This window comes from Furipterus horrens, unplaced genomic scaffold (genome assembly GCF_987537825.1).
Source record: "Furipterus horrens unplaced genomic scaffold, mFurHor1.1.pri manual_scaffold_6, whole genome shotgun sequence".
Lineage (NCBI taxonomy): Eukaryota > Metazoa > Chordata > Mammalia > Chiroptera > Furipteridae > Furipterus > Furipterus horrens.
In genome coordinates this window covers 71017811-71032624 of record NW_028327176.1, presented here as the reverse complement: position 1 = coordinate 71032624, position 14814 = coordinate 71017811, and the positions used below count along the sequence as shown (strand labels likewise).

At 39.6% G+C, this 14814-nt stretch overlaps 1 protein-coding gene across 1 annotated transcript in view; it reads right to left on the bottom strand.

The window, feature by feature from the left end:
• Positions 1 to 14814, bottom strand: part of BUB1 (BUB1 mitotic checkpoint serine/threonine kinase) — a 47964-nt gene that overhangs the window by 15171 nt on the left and 17979 nt on the right. Inside the window, exons 10-17 of the mRNA XM_090281749.1 lie at positions 11879 to 12132; positions 10163 to 10221; positions 8741 to 8869; positions 8538 to 8648; positions 7593 to 7692; positions 6575 to 6656; positions 4129 to 4303; positions 2542 to 2629 (exon numbers count right to left, since the gene is read on the bottom strand). Of these exons, the coding sequence (XP_090137875.1) occupies positions 2542 to 2629; positions 4129 to 4303; positions 6575 to 6656; positions 7593 to 7692; positions 8538 to 8648; positions 8741 to 8869; positions 10163 to 10221; positions 11879 to 12132 (998 nt within the window). The remainder of the gene's footprint in view (positions 1 to 2541; positions 2630 to 4128; positions 4304 to 6574; positions 6657 to 7592; positions 7693 to 8537; positions 8649 to 8740; positions 8870 to 10162; positions 10222 to 11878; positions 12133 to 14814) is intronic.

Below are 14814 nucleotides of genomic sequence, written 5' to 3'. Positions count from 1 at the left end.
ATACACCAACACGTGAATTAGAATATATTTTTTACAGATGAATTTATACGTGCAACTTCATGCTGCATTTTTACCTCTTGACACAGGCATTTTTTTTACTGTGAACTTAAAAGAAAACTAATTTTAGAGTAACTTTTTAGATTTTAAAAAACGTTGCAAAAATAACAGAGAATTCCCATATATTCCTAACCCAATTCCTGCAAAGTTACCTCAAATTATAGTGGTTCCTTTGTCAAAATCAACAAATCAACATTTGTTATGACTATTAACTACCATCCAGACTTCACATAGATTTCACCACTTTACCACGTTGCCCTTCAGTTGCTCCAGGACCCAACTCTGGACACCATGTTGCACTGAGTTGTCATGTTTCCTCATTTTCTCTTCTCATTTGTGACAGCTTCTCAGTCTTTCCTAGTTTCCCAAGACCTGTCAGTTTTGAGAATTACTGGCCACGAATTTTATAGAATGCCCCTCAATTTGGGTTCCTCTGTTTTCTCATGACTAGGCTGTATTGGTTTTGGAGAAAAATATTACTGAGGTGAAATGTCCTTCTCATTAAATAATATCACTGGTTACATTAACCTTAATCATTTGGTAAAGGTTGTGCCTCCAAGTTTTTCCACAGTTCCAGCTGTGGATTTTAAGGAGTGTACACCATTTGATACACTGGATGTACACTAGAATATAAAAAGTCCATGATTCTTAGATATTGAAAATATTTTCAATATTTTATATTACAAAACAGATAATAGGTGTAGCCAAACAGAGCTAAGTTGTCACTAAACTATGTATACTGCTACTAGCAACACGAATGCCCAAATTAGTATGGGTGCATAAATGATTAACAAAACCCTTTTTACCTCTCCATGAGAATTATTTCGGTTAACTTTCTGTTTCTCTCCACATGAAAACTGAAAAGGTAAGAGTATCACTGTCACCACTGATTATGGTACAAAATAACCCTCACTGTTAATTGGGAGAATTAGAAATATATGTTGGGAATCTATAGCTTCAGGTTTTGGGTACAATGACTCCTCATAAAGGGTCTGTCCCTTGTGGGGACCCTAGAAGCTCAATCTATGAAGTGTACCTGTGTGAATCTTGTTTCCTTGTAACTTAAATGTCTCATGGAAGTCAAAGACAGTAGTTTCTTGGACAGTACTATCCTGCTGGCAACTATGATTTCTGTCCTAAGAACTTTAATCTTATGCCAAATGTGGCTTATGGTGGTATCGTGAGTCAAAAATTTAGTTGCACGTAGGAAGAATATTGGTGGGTTGTACAGACTGTGCCCACTGGGCAAAATTTTATATTAAGGCAAAGTTTAATTTGCATTAATTTTATTATGCATGAGTCAACTATTTCGCACATGTTTATTCATTATTTTTTCTTTTGTAAATTCTGCCCATGCCCATTATCGAGTCATTTATTTACTAGGTGACAGCCTCGGTTTCCATGCCCTCTCCCCACCCCCCGTCTGCCTGCAGCTGCCTGGGAGAAAGCGGTATTTTGGGCCGGAAGTTCCCCGCGATAGTGGGGTGCCTCAAGCCGAGCTGTGTTTGGCCTTGATCAGCCTATCATGCTTGCAGCTGCGAGATAAGCAGGTGACGACCAAGTTCAATAGTTCCTTTTTTCTTCCCCCTATAAAGCAACCCCCTCCTTCCCTAGGAGTCCGGAGTCAGAGCCACTTGCGGCACGGCTCCCTCCCTGCCTGCCAATGCCCTCAATACACTTCCTTTTTCTGCTCACTGCGTCTTGATGGTTTTCTGAGTGACTCCGTTCTTACACTAGGGTCTTAGTTTAAGAAGGGGTTTTTGATAACAAGAGCCAGTATAGCCTACTGCTGAGAGCAAGGGTTTTGAAATAAAGCTATGTGTTCAAATTCCAGCGCTGCCTATTAAAAGCTGTATGACTTTAGGTCATTTACTTAGCCTTCTAAACCTGGTTCCCTCATCTATTAATGGTAGAACAGACTAGTTCCTACAACTAAAGTTAATTCAAGGATCTAGTACATCAAAACATAGCCACTATTCTGGAATTAATGCTCAAAAGACTGTAGCTACTTTCAGTGTCTATTACATTTACTAGACAATTCAAATATGTTGAAATTTTACTTCTGCAAAACATTAATGTAAGTCTGCATTTTACAACAATGCCTAAGAGGTTTAAACACTGTCTCTTTCTCCTCATAAAAGAAAGTTACTTATTTTCTCAATTACAATAGGTATAGAGAAGAAATTCTGTTTGATCAGTTCCACAACAGTCTTTCTATATCAGGGTCTTTGGCTGGTGCGAGTATTGGCAGTTTTGTTCCCAAAATGAGTGGAAGTCAGACTCAGAAACACTTCCCACAGGGATTCTCTGCTACCTCACTGCTTCTCTTAATGCTGTTATAGAGTATGTTTAGATTCATCTTTGTACTTCTCCACAGAGAGGACCTTCTGACTTAAAGCTACAAGTCCATAAAAACTCTATTAGTCTTTAAGGATTAGAATTCCATTACACAAATGGAGTGACAGAACCCCATAATCACAATACCTGAACTTTTTGTCTTTTGAGGGTTCTACCATGTTTTCTTCACACGAATCCAAATTCACATGGGTGCACTGTGCTGTTACCACATTTTCTGAAATATAAAAAATTAGAGGCAGACATTATGTGCACACATGTGTACACACATATGATTTTATGTTTATAAAGTCCAGGATTCCTTTTTATACTGACTTCCATTATAATTTCAAAGTAGTGTTCCGTGGTAAAATGCACTGTAAGATTTTTTAAATAGGGGGAATCACTGAAAAAAAAAACTACTACTAATACATGTGGTGCATTTCAACTTTATACATCTAACCCATATAATCCTTCAAGAGAGTAGGGCCCTGAGAGGGGCAGGTCCAGAGGACAGGATGACCAAACCATGGGAGGTAACGGGTAATGGGTGGCAGGCCACACCCTGCTTTGGGAGAACCTAACAAGGACATGGGAGCATAAAAGGCTGCCAGGCCTCTGAGGGCAAAGGTGTTGGTGTCTTTCAGTCAGCTGGTTGGTATTGAGTTGACTGAATGATGTAGCATATCTATATCAGAAAGCTCCCTGGCAATAGTTATCACTCCCTTTAACTTACAAATAACAACTATCAATCAACAGAGTAGATAAGAGCAGAATACAGAATAAACTTCTACCTAGTGATGTTTATACTATATATGGCCAAGAATCACACTGGATTAAATTTTATCAGATATTACCTCACCAAATAAAGGCTGATACTTTTTAATACTAGAACATTAGCTTTTATTTATGGAATCAGAGTGGCAAATACTCTAAGTGCAACCAGTTTGGGCTGTTTTGAAAGATTCTTGACTAAGATTAAACTAGCTTTCTTGAGTGGAAAAACCTTAATTTTTTTTCTTTTACTGAAGTGGCAATCTTGTAATAATACTTGGCAATTGTCCACGTTTCAACTACACCTACCTTTAAAATTCAGAAAATAAATATACCATAGAGTTAATGCCCTACAAAAATTTTTAACCCTTTAATTAAATATTTTTAAGTCTACGGGTTCAAATATGCTTCAACCTAGGGGAGTGAAATTCCTTGGCACTTCTTTCACTGGCATGCTTTGGTAAACAATTGCTATTTTTAAGAAAGTGCCAGCAGTGACAAGAGTTTGGCTAGTAAATCAGTAGTCACCAAAATGGTAAGGTGGTTCCAGATCTCATAGTATATATATTTTGTAGGCTGGTACTTAACAAGTAATAATGATCTGTGCTCAATGAGAATGTTATATATTAAGATTCAATTCAGATATAAAGATCTTTGATACAGAAGTGTTATGTCTGGGAGAAATAATGACTATTTGTGAGTTTTCTCATTGCTCTCTTGGAGTCAAATCACTAAAAAATAAGAAGATTTTCTGAGTTAGTACTGGGCTATGCCTCTAAAGTAATGAGATCTGTAGACAAACACCAGGGACTACAATTTGCTATTTGTTACTCTTATCAAATTAAAAAATATAAATGTTCACCATTTTTGGCATTCAAATAATTTAATGTGTCCATAGTAGCCTTTTCGTTTGTTGTAAAACATAAAATAAACCTACACCCTATACAAGCAGTGCCATACAACCTTTATCTTCCAGAGCGTGCGTGGAGTCCCCTGGAAGTTTGTGGAAAGGAGTAGATGCGAGCTGTGCCGCAGACGTAAAGTCTCCTGGGCTCATAGGGCTGGGTGCCAGTGTCTTGGTGCAGCGGACACCCCACACAGTGGAGTCATCCCAAAACTCTTCAGCATGAGGGACTTCCTGCAACAAAAGATGAACTGAAAATAAAAACAGCCACCTCCGTCCACAAAATTTAACACATTAATATTTTTTAAGATTCAGAAAAATGAGGAATTAAAGAGGAAACAGGTGCAGCCCTGGCTAACACACAGCCAAGGATGTCATGGTTCTGACCTTTTCCCAGAGCTAGACTCTTCCTTTTCATACCCCAGTGGGCTCACACCCCTCGCAGGGTCACATTTTTGTTTTTCAATGTTCACACTTTAAAACTTGAAAAGTCTAATTTACATAAGAATTTAAAGGATAGTAGAGTTCTCACATACCTATTCAGGCCTCCAACGTTAACATTTTATAAAACCCTGGTATATTTGGGAGAACTAAACAATACTATTAACTACAGATGTTATTTGGATTCCCTCATTCTCCTCCTCATGTTCCCGTTCTGTTTCCAGATCCAGTTCATGTTGTCGTGCTGTGTTTAGTTGTCATGTCTCTTTGGCTTCCTCTAATCTATGCCAGGCTCCTGGTCTTCCCTAGGCTTTCTCACACTGACACTTTGGAATACCGATCACGTACTGTGTAGAATGTCCTTTCGATTTAGGTTTATTTGATGTTTTCTTAGGATTAGAATGGCATTATAGAGTTTTGGGAAGAATATCAGGGTTGAATCACCCTTTCTTATTGTCATGTTAGAGGATACATGGCACCAACGGCTTACCGCCAGTGAGATTTACGGGTCACGTGGTCAAAGTGGTGTCTTCTCCAGTGCGGGTACAGTGTTTCCCTTTCCCTGTTCTACTTATTAGAAGCAAATCACTAAGTCCAGCCTACACTCAAAGGAAGGTAAACTAGGCTCCACCTAGGACTGAGGAATATCAAAGACTTTGTGAACAAAGGTTAAAATCACCACCATGATTAATAATTTGGGTGAGGCAGGTTATACAGATATCCTGTTTCTTCTTAAAGTTTCTCTAGCTAACTGTAATAGTCACCTGGGGATCTTGCCTGTAGCAATTATTACTATGGTTCTAATGGTCATTTTCTATTGCCACTCATTCCTTTTACCTTATTAGAGCTCTTCTATAAGGATGCTTCATCCTTTCTCTTACATTTTATTTCTTGGGTTACAATCTAATGTTACCCTATTTTACTTAGTTTCCTGTTCATGTTGTCCCAGGTTTGGCCACTGGCTGCTCAGGTTGGCTCCTGTGTTCTCTTCCTATACCCCATCTTTTTTTTTTTTTAAGTACTCCCTTACTTTCTGACCTGTAAGATGCTCATTTGTATTTTCTCACGCCAGCCTTAGAATCAGCTATTGCTCCAAAAACGCAAAGGTCAAGTTTTAGCGTCTATGACAATAGCAGAAAGTGCCAAATCAGAATCATACCTGACCAAAGCTCTTCAGTTGCCCATAAAAATGCCACCCCTGGTTTTTACATATACTAGTCTTCATAAATTCCACCATATTTCTTCCAACATTGCAGGAAAAGACGACTGATTGTTTCTTCACACAAGATAAAGCAATTGGCCTATGCTTAGGGCCAGGATATATGGCTAATTCATTGTGGGTTTTTAAGTCAAAGCACATATAGTTGAATCAGTTCCATAAAATGCACTTATAAGATGATGTTACTATATTTGAAATTGAGCCTATTATTTTGGAAATTTTTAAGATCAAAAAGTCCACCCAAGCATTAGAGAACTGGGTGACAGTTTAGTCATAAGAATCCACTGTGGGATGAAAAGCATGACCCAGGGCTTAGCAGAGCTTCTCAGCGCCTCTCTGACACACAGCAAAGGGTGGCCTGGAGTAAATGGAGAGAAGTACAGCGTGGTAACACTCAGGGCTGCAGTGGAAACTGAATGTAGGCTGGACACAACAGCTGCTGAAACAGGAACGCTGTGGGCCAACAAACAGGTGACACCTGTCTGCTGAGGTGCCGGACGATGTACCATTCCAGTTTAACAGTCCACTGCTGGCATCACATACCAGGTATATGAAATGTGTATTTCTTACTCCCCACTCCCATGGGTCCTCTTGTCTAGAGAGCAGGCTCTTTGAGGACAAGGATCACACCTAATTTCTTTTTTAATTTCTACACCCATCACAGTGCCTGGCACCATACTAAAAATTCAAATAATTATAGAATAATGTCCGCACTCTTCAAATGACATTGCATTTTTCAGCACAGTATTACATATACCATCTAATTTATTAGGCACAACTATTTGGTAAAACAAAGAGGAAAGACCTGTAAGACCCATTTCACAGATGAAGCAGAGATTATTTACCTTTGGTTTTGGAGAAAATCTGCTTACAGAGCGTTCTCCAAAGGTCCTGGCTCCTGTGGGTTTATTTTTAGGTTGTGGTAACCTAAGAAAAAATTTGCAAAATTATAACTAGTAAAATATGCCAAGGAAGTAAATACTACCACTTGAGTGTTAGAAACATTCTCCAGTTATCCTACTTAGTTAGTATTTACATACATATTCCTTACTTTTGCAACAGTTGTAGCAAAACTGAATGCAAAATAAATTAATATGACTATGTATGTAAGAGTAGAGCTACAGTTACTTCAGTGAGGGTGGAAAATACAAATTTCTATTATGCTGAGTTATAAGTTTTAGGAACAAGAGTTAGGACTGTGGCCACAGGTCAAGGAAGCCATTCATTTGATTGGCTTCTGGTGCTTGGTTTAGCTGTGGAGATATCTCTCCGAGTTATCTGGTCAGGCCCCTTCTCCTTTCTGCCTCAGTATAAATCTCTTCCATAATGCCATAACTTTAATCACACTGACATTTCTCTTTCCATGGTTTAAACTATTAATAGTGAAAATTCCTGGAGCTACTCACTCTAATATAATTTCCCTCAGCCTTAAAACATATTCTCCCTGCAGCCTCACCCCATGTAAGCCACCTCCTTTTCTACTTGGTCAATCTTGCAAATACAAATAGAGCACATGTCGATTTCTGGACTGGTGAATCTATTCACATCTAATAAAAGTTAACATTCACAGAATCCCTCAGTTCTCTGATTATTTATTACTACATGCTTTAACTGTAGGAGGTTTGCTTTCTTTTGACTCCTGCATAGGATTCAAGATCTGGAGAACTTGAGCAACAATCTGCTGGTCATGTGGTAGAAACACTTCTATCAGTGGCAGAGCTGACTGTAACGCAGACCACCTGAATGGCAGGCCACGCTATCGCCACTTTACTGCCCTGAAACACAGAGGACCTGTGCAGCATTCCAAGTCACTGTGACAACAGGTATCTCCTACGACATGATTATAACTAGGTGTTTCTTTACCCATAATTTTCTTTGTTTCCATCTTCAAACACAGAAAAAGCAGATGACAAAGAAGAGATAATCTTATTGACTCCCCAAGCTCCAGAAGATCTTACATTTTCTGCAATAGAAAAAAACACAGGTTTTAATTATTGCATTGGGGTAAAAACATGATCCTTTAAGCTAAACTTCAACTACAAACAAGAAAATGAAGTAAAAAACGTAACGAAAAGAAGTGACAGTAGCTTTTGAAATACTAGGTAATGCAAAGTCACTTTGTATTGAGATGAAGTAACCTAACTATGGTCACAGGGGTTCTCACTGCACCTCTAGGTCTCGAGTTCCCACATATAAAACATGGCGTTCATCACTTTCCTAAAGCATCATTATCACCCAACTCACTGAACAAAGCTCTCAGTGGCTGTTTTCCATTTTGCATAAGAATTAACCTTATAGCTTTATATTTTAGATCCTCCTGAGTCCAAGTGGACTTTATTTTTACTGTGATCTCTTTCCGGCTTCCAGCAGGAATACCCTGACTTCAGACAAAAGTAGGCTGCTGGCTGCTGGCCTCCAGTACTCTGCCCCTGTTGTTTGTCTACCAGGCAAGACACAAGTCAGACTTGAAGTACTTTCCTCCCTGGCTGTTTCTATCCATGATGATCTTGTCCTTCTTTGGCACTATTATTTATTTTTAGAAACAAACCAGTTCTATGACACACATTAACACGTTGCGTACCGGGGTATTTAAATGCCTTTTAGAAATGACAAGCATTCTCGCCACCCGTACACAACGTGTTAAGAACCCTGTCAAACATTCTCAGATTTTTAAATTTCACACATTCCCTGCCCTTATGTGGCAAGCTAATCAAGGGTAAGGCCACTTCTTGTATAATCCTCGCTGTTTCCTGTGACAACCATCAACAATGCTATGCACTCAATAGTTTTTTAAAAAATTGGTATTACTTTGAAACTGGGCTTCAAATGCATCTTCATTTTGATCTAGAGACTGCCATTCATCTTTGTCATCAGAAACATCAGGAAGTGTAGGAGCCTGGAACATATTCATGATGAAACCTTAAGAGTAGAAAGAATAATTGTAAATAGGGCTGCAAAGATCTTTCATTAATCTGTTGTCATAGTCTACATATTCCAAGCAAAGGCTTTACCTAATGCTTCTTTGGTGTGCACAGTGGGTGACGGCTGTACTTTGGATGGTGTTGCCTGAACCATTCCCAGTGATGTGTTTGGAGTTGTGTGGAAAGAACTGGTGTTAACAACCTTATGAGTTTCACACCCTATTAAAGGAATGGGGACAAAAATGCAGTATCAGTAGAGAAATCAGAATAATTTAAAAGATATATAAGAAGCTTACTGCAATTAAAACATTATTGTTGATAATTATCACTAAGGACTTCCATTATTATACTACTTTCATTTTTATCTTTATGATCCCATGAGGTAGGTAAGGCAAGAATTGTCCTTTATACATTAAAAAAAAATAAAAAGACCTTCAAGCAATAGTGGTATGGTCTAAAATCATATCAAATTGGCAGTCGTGTCATAATAAACCCTTAGCTCTACTATATCCCAAGAAGTACATGTTAATATTTCCATTTTAATTGTTCAGAACTAAGCTGGAGTCCAAGTCCTGCACACTTGGGCCCTGCTGGCCTAGATCTGAATCTCCATCCCTCCTCCTCCTCTGCTCACTCCAGCCCCCTTGGCCTCTAATGTGCTTACATACATCAGGGACATTCCCACCTGAGGGTTGTACATGGGCCTGAGCAGGTTTTCCAAGCTGGCCACGTGGGCAGCCCTTCACCAAATATCGCTTTCTTTTTGGGTATCTTCCCTGGTGACTTATATAGTTTTGATCCACCTCCCCATCAGCAACATTTCCTTCTCCGTCCACACGGGGGTGGGGGTGGGGGTGGTGGTGGTGGTGTGTGTGTGTGTGTGTTGTCTTTATTGTTTATGACTGCATCTCTAACTCCGTGTGTGTGTGTGTGTGTGTGTGTGTGTGTTGTCTTTATTGTTTATGACTGAATCCCTAACTCCCTTCAACAGTTACGGGCACCCAGAGGGTACTCAGGAAGTCTGGGTCCAGTGCAGGGTCTTCGGCTGTTTTGAGTAGCTCTATTCCCACAGAACTGTCATTGGAAAAAATGTCAGTCACATGATGGGGTGGAGTGAAATGTCTAAACCATGTGTCTTATTTATAAAACTACATTCAGTGCAAATATCCCTAGCTAGGTAGTACCAAATAGATGTATAACATTCCTAATTAAAATTTTAATTACTTTCCTACTTTATGACATATTAAAGATGACTCGTTTTAATAGTCAAGTTTTCACAAATCAAGTTTCCAAATGATTCTAACTAATAAGATGTGACTACAGAGTATATTTCTACCTTTACTGGAAATGGTCCAGGGCTCATCTAACCCCTGCATTCTAATAGGATGCTAGCACTCAGCGTCATTAGGGTCTGAAGGCTTCATGAACCACAGCTACCACACAGACCTCTGAGCAACTTGGAGAAGTCTGGGCAGACAGGTCAGACACAAATGTATTTTAAGTACACGTTACCTTCTTTTATCTCAGCTCTGTTCTGTGGCTTTAACTCCTGAGCACTTCTGGTCGCACATCTGGAAGACAAAACTCTTGAGACACACTAACTCTCGAGAAAGAATAGTAAAAAATGTCAGTAATTGCAAGCCTATTGTTAAAATACAGATTGAACCACGTAGGTCTACAGTGTAAATAAATTGTTTAATTTTTTTCTTTCATTTCATTTTGAGGGAAAGAATTCTTACGGATAGAGGCCAGGTACTAATGTTTGCTTGACACAGTGACTATGCATTTTAACTCCACTCTGATCATTCCTTTATGTGGAATGGCAGGATAACAGTTCCCTAACTCAAATGATCCCATTTATCACATAGGCTAAAGGGATAACAGGCAGCTCTCTGGAGTCATGGTAAGGGAAAGCATTGCTGGGCTTCACCTGTATGGCCCCTAAACATCATGATCCAGCAGACACAGTGCGTTGTTCTTCAGACTTTAAAAGTTACCAAGAAAGAAAAACATGGCACAGATGACATTTATACCAATTTGTTTTAAATCCAGTTATGATAGTGGACCTCATCTATTTAACATTGCTAGAATTCTCTTAATGAACACTGTCAAGATGCAAGATAAAAAATACTACACTTGTAATCTTACAAATCCCCATTATGCAGTCATAAAAAACAAAGCATAAGTTTTATATGAGATTCCACAGAAAGGTGCCCTTTCTCTGCCATGGTAAGCTGTCCAGGCTGCTGAGAATGCCATGGTGTTCCACTCAGTACTTTCCTGGGCCAGGGTCAATCTGAAGTACTTCTGCCAGAGAACTAAATGCTCATTAGAGTTTCACAATTGTTTAAGGGGCAGCTATCTCCGGCACTCACAGCCTCACCCCTCTATCTCGGTAAGGCAATTGGACACACATCACTTGTATGGGGCCTGACACTGCTGCTGCTCTTGCATTTTATAGTTGCATAAACTGACTGTGAAGAACTAATGGACCTGGGCTCCCACACAACAGTCCACTTCTTACATACAAGGTAGAACACAGGACCAAGATCTGAATTATTATCTTAATGTGAGTGAAAAAGCATTATGATTTTGAATCTTATTTCCAGGAGAGATTAAAAGTTAACCTTGGACATTGAGGGGAACTGGTACTTAAGAACCATAATCTACGTTAAGGGGTTTAGAACAGGAGAGGATATGAAATACACTGTAGTTTTTAATTTTTTCTAATGGATCGATAAAATTGTCATATGTTGAGAGAAAGAAACTGAAGAAAAAAATTTAAACAAAGTAAGTGATGTGACACTGTATTTTGGAAATCTAGGAAAATCCCTCAAAATTGGGGAAACCTCCACAGCCATGTGTAGATATTGTGTAATGGAAATTCACCTCAAACTGCCCCTAGGGGGTAAGACAGAAGGAAGATGAGAAGAACACAAGTCAAGGAACTGTTTGAATCCCTATGTGTACTCAGTCATAGCTAGTAAGCAAAGGCAGTTTCAGTTTAACAAAAGTATATTCTTCTGTTATAAAAAGATAACTAAGTTTCAGTGTACTGAAAAATTTTAATTCAAGAGAAAGTATGAAGTAAAATAAATACTATAAAGGAAGTCTGCAAAATTTGGGGCTGTTTTGAGAACTTGGTTTAAAAACACCAACAGCCTGTCCTTTACATCTTGCACCTGATTTTGCAAACTATATAAGAAACAGATATGCCATTCGGCTCACCTGGCATCTTTCCTGGACACTGAAAACATGAAGTCTACCATTGGCTGGGCTGTCAGAGGAACAGGAGGAGCTTCACTCTGGCTGATGGCTGGGGACACCAAAGCGGCAGTGACAGCATTGGCCTCAGGAGGAACAGCAGGAGGTGCCTCTCTGGGTTGATCTCCCACGTCCTCTGAGGTCTGCTGAGTTATGGCTGGCAGAGATGGAGTGCTTAATTCCTGCTGGGAGCCTAGCCCCATGAATGCTGGATTAACCTTCCAATTTAAGCAAACAAAAGCAAAGCCATGAAGTCCAGAACCTTAGTAACTAGATACTATAGCTTTTCAAACACTGGCACCTGTCTTCAGTAGATTCCTTTCCTCTTGAGGTATTCTGAAATGAATAGTTGATAACAACAAGGACCATTCTATACAAGTGATGCTTCTGTAGTTTAACCACAGATAGAACTGGAAGATAAAACTTTAAACCACTGAAATAACTCCCACTATGGTTTCATTAGTATTTAAGAACTGTCTTACTCTCTTCACTTAATTTTGAGAAAAGACAAGTCAATTTATCAAATGCTCATAATGATGTTCCTTCCATTAAAATAATCTTGGTAGCCATTTTTTCTTTAATGAATAAGAAACATAAGCATAAGCTACAAGTATAACTGCCACAGAATCATGGCTCACACAAGACAGATAACAAACTCTTCACTTACAATCTTTGCCTTTCTACTAAATGTAGATTGCAATTATATACTCTTATGTTACCAACTTAAAAGACAGGAGGATAAATTCTTCACTATATAAAAGTATTCTTACACATTGTTAAGAAAAATACCAGATATCTAGGAAAAAATAGTTTTATCACAAACAAATGGACAAAATAGAGAGTTCATACTCATGGCTTTGGGTCAAGATGGCGGAATAAGTAAACGCTGTGCGGCTGACCTCCTTATCAATCATATCAAAATCACAATTAAATTATAGAACCACCCTTGAGAACTACCTGAAACCATGTTGAGACTGGTAGAATCGAGGTGGGGAGGGCATAGTGTGGGCTGGTCCCACACTCACATGTGGCACTTAAGAATCTGGAGTGATATCTCAGCTGGAGAATTCTAAAGGGCCTGAGCACAAACTCACAAATGACACACCCTAAATAAACTCCAGAGAAGAGGCAGCAGCTCAAAAGGTGACAGGGACATATTGGGAGGAACTAAATTGTCTGGCTCAAGCAGAGAGCTGGAGGGACCCCTGGAGCTAACACTTCTTTGTTCCTTTGATTTGCCCTCCTCCTGCACAGCCTACAGGCTAAGGTCAGGTTCAAATCTGAGCTCTCCATTAACCTGGCTAAGGCAACTCTTGCTGCACCCTGGTGATTCTCTAAAACCTCACCCAGCCAGACTCCCAAACTAACCGGACCTCTTTCAGTGGCCTCCACTTGCCCTCTTCCTCTTGCTAATCGGCCCCCAGCAGCCTAGGTTCTCAGTACAACCACTCCCAGGTGCCTCCAAGCCCAACAGAGACAGCTACCAACTGAAGATCACTTGTAGCTCCTACCAGGTGGCCTGGACTGGACACATGCAGCAGCTGATCTTGGCCTGCCCTAGAGACCCTCCCAAGAAGCTCCAAAACAAACACACCTAGACGTCCACTTCAGACCACACCAGAGCGCCACCTACAGGCACCACAAATGACACATCTGAAGGGTGGAATGGCAAGCACCAGAGCTGAGCTAAAGCAAATCCTGCTCTGTGGGTTCAGTCCCTGCACAAAGTCTCATCCACTGTAGTGTCACAGCAAGTCCTCACAGTCAGTCAGAATGAGGATCAATGCCACCCACCTGAGTGCCAACAGCAATCAAGGCTCGGCTACAACAGGAGGGTACCAAATCTCACACAAGGGACACACATAGAGCACCCAGCTCAGGTTAACAGGGAGACTGTGACACTGGGGCCCACAGGACCCCCACTACATATGGTCACCCTGCCAACACTGAGAGACATAGCAGATATACCTAATACATAGAAACAAACACAGGGAGGCAGCCAAAATAAGAAGACAAACCATTCCTAAATGAAACAACAGGACAAAACTCTGGATAAAGAACTAAATAAAATAGAGACAAGTAATCTATCAGATTCAGAGTTCAAAACACTGGTTATAAGTATGCTCAATGAACTTAGGGGAAGAATAGATGATTTCAGTGGGAACTTCAACAAAGAGATAGAAAACATGAAAAAGAACCAGTCAGAAATGAAGAATAACTAAAATTAAGCATACATTAGATGGAATCAACAGCAGATTAGATGAAGCAATGGATCAAATCAGTGATTTGGAAGATAAGGTAGTGTAAAACACAAAATTGGAAAAGAAAAAAAAATTGTAAATGAGGATAGCTTAAGGGACCTCTGAGACAATACCAAGAGCACCAACATTTACATCACAGGGGTGCCAGAAGAAGAGAGCAAAAGACTGAAAATTTATGTGAAACAACAGTGATGGAAAACTTCCCTAACCTAGTGAAGAAAATAGAGATACAAGTCCAGGAAGCACAGTGCCCCAAACAAGATGAATTCAAGAGGACTACTCCAAGACACATCATAATCAAAATACCAAACATTAAAGACAAAAGAGAGAATCTTAAAAGCAGTTAGTTACCTACAAGGGAGCACCCATAAAACTGTTGACTGATTTCTCAAAAGAAACTCTGCAGGCCAGAAGGGACTGGCACAAAATATTCAAAATGATGAAAAGCAAGGACCTATAGCCAAGATACTTTAACCAGCAAGGCTATCATTTAGATTCAAAGGAGAAATAAAGAGCATCACAGACAGGAAGGAACTGAAGTTCATTATTACCAAACCAGTATTACAAGAAATGTTAAGGGGACTTCATTAAGAGGAAAGATATGAATAAGAAAATATCACAAAGAAAAAAAATTCTCAC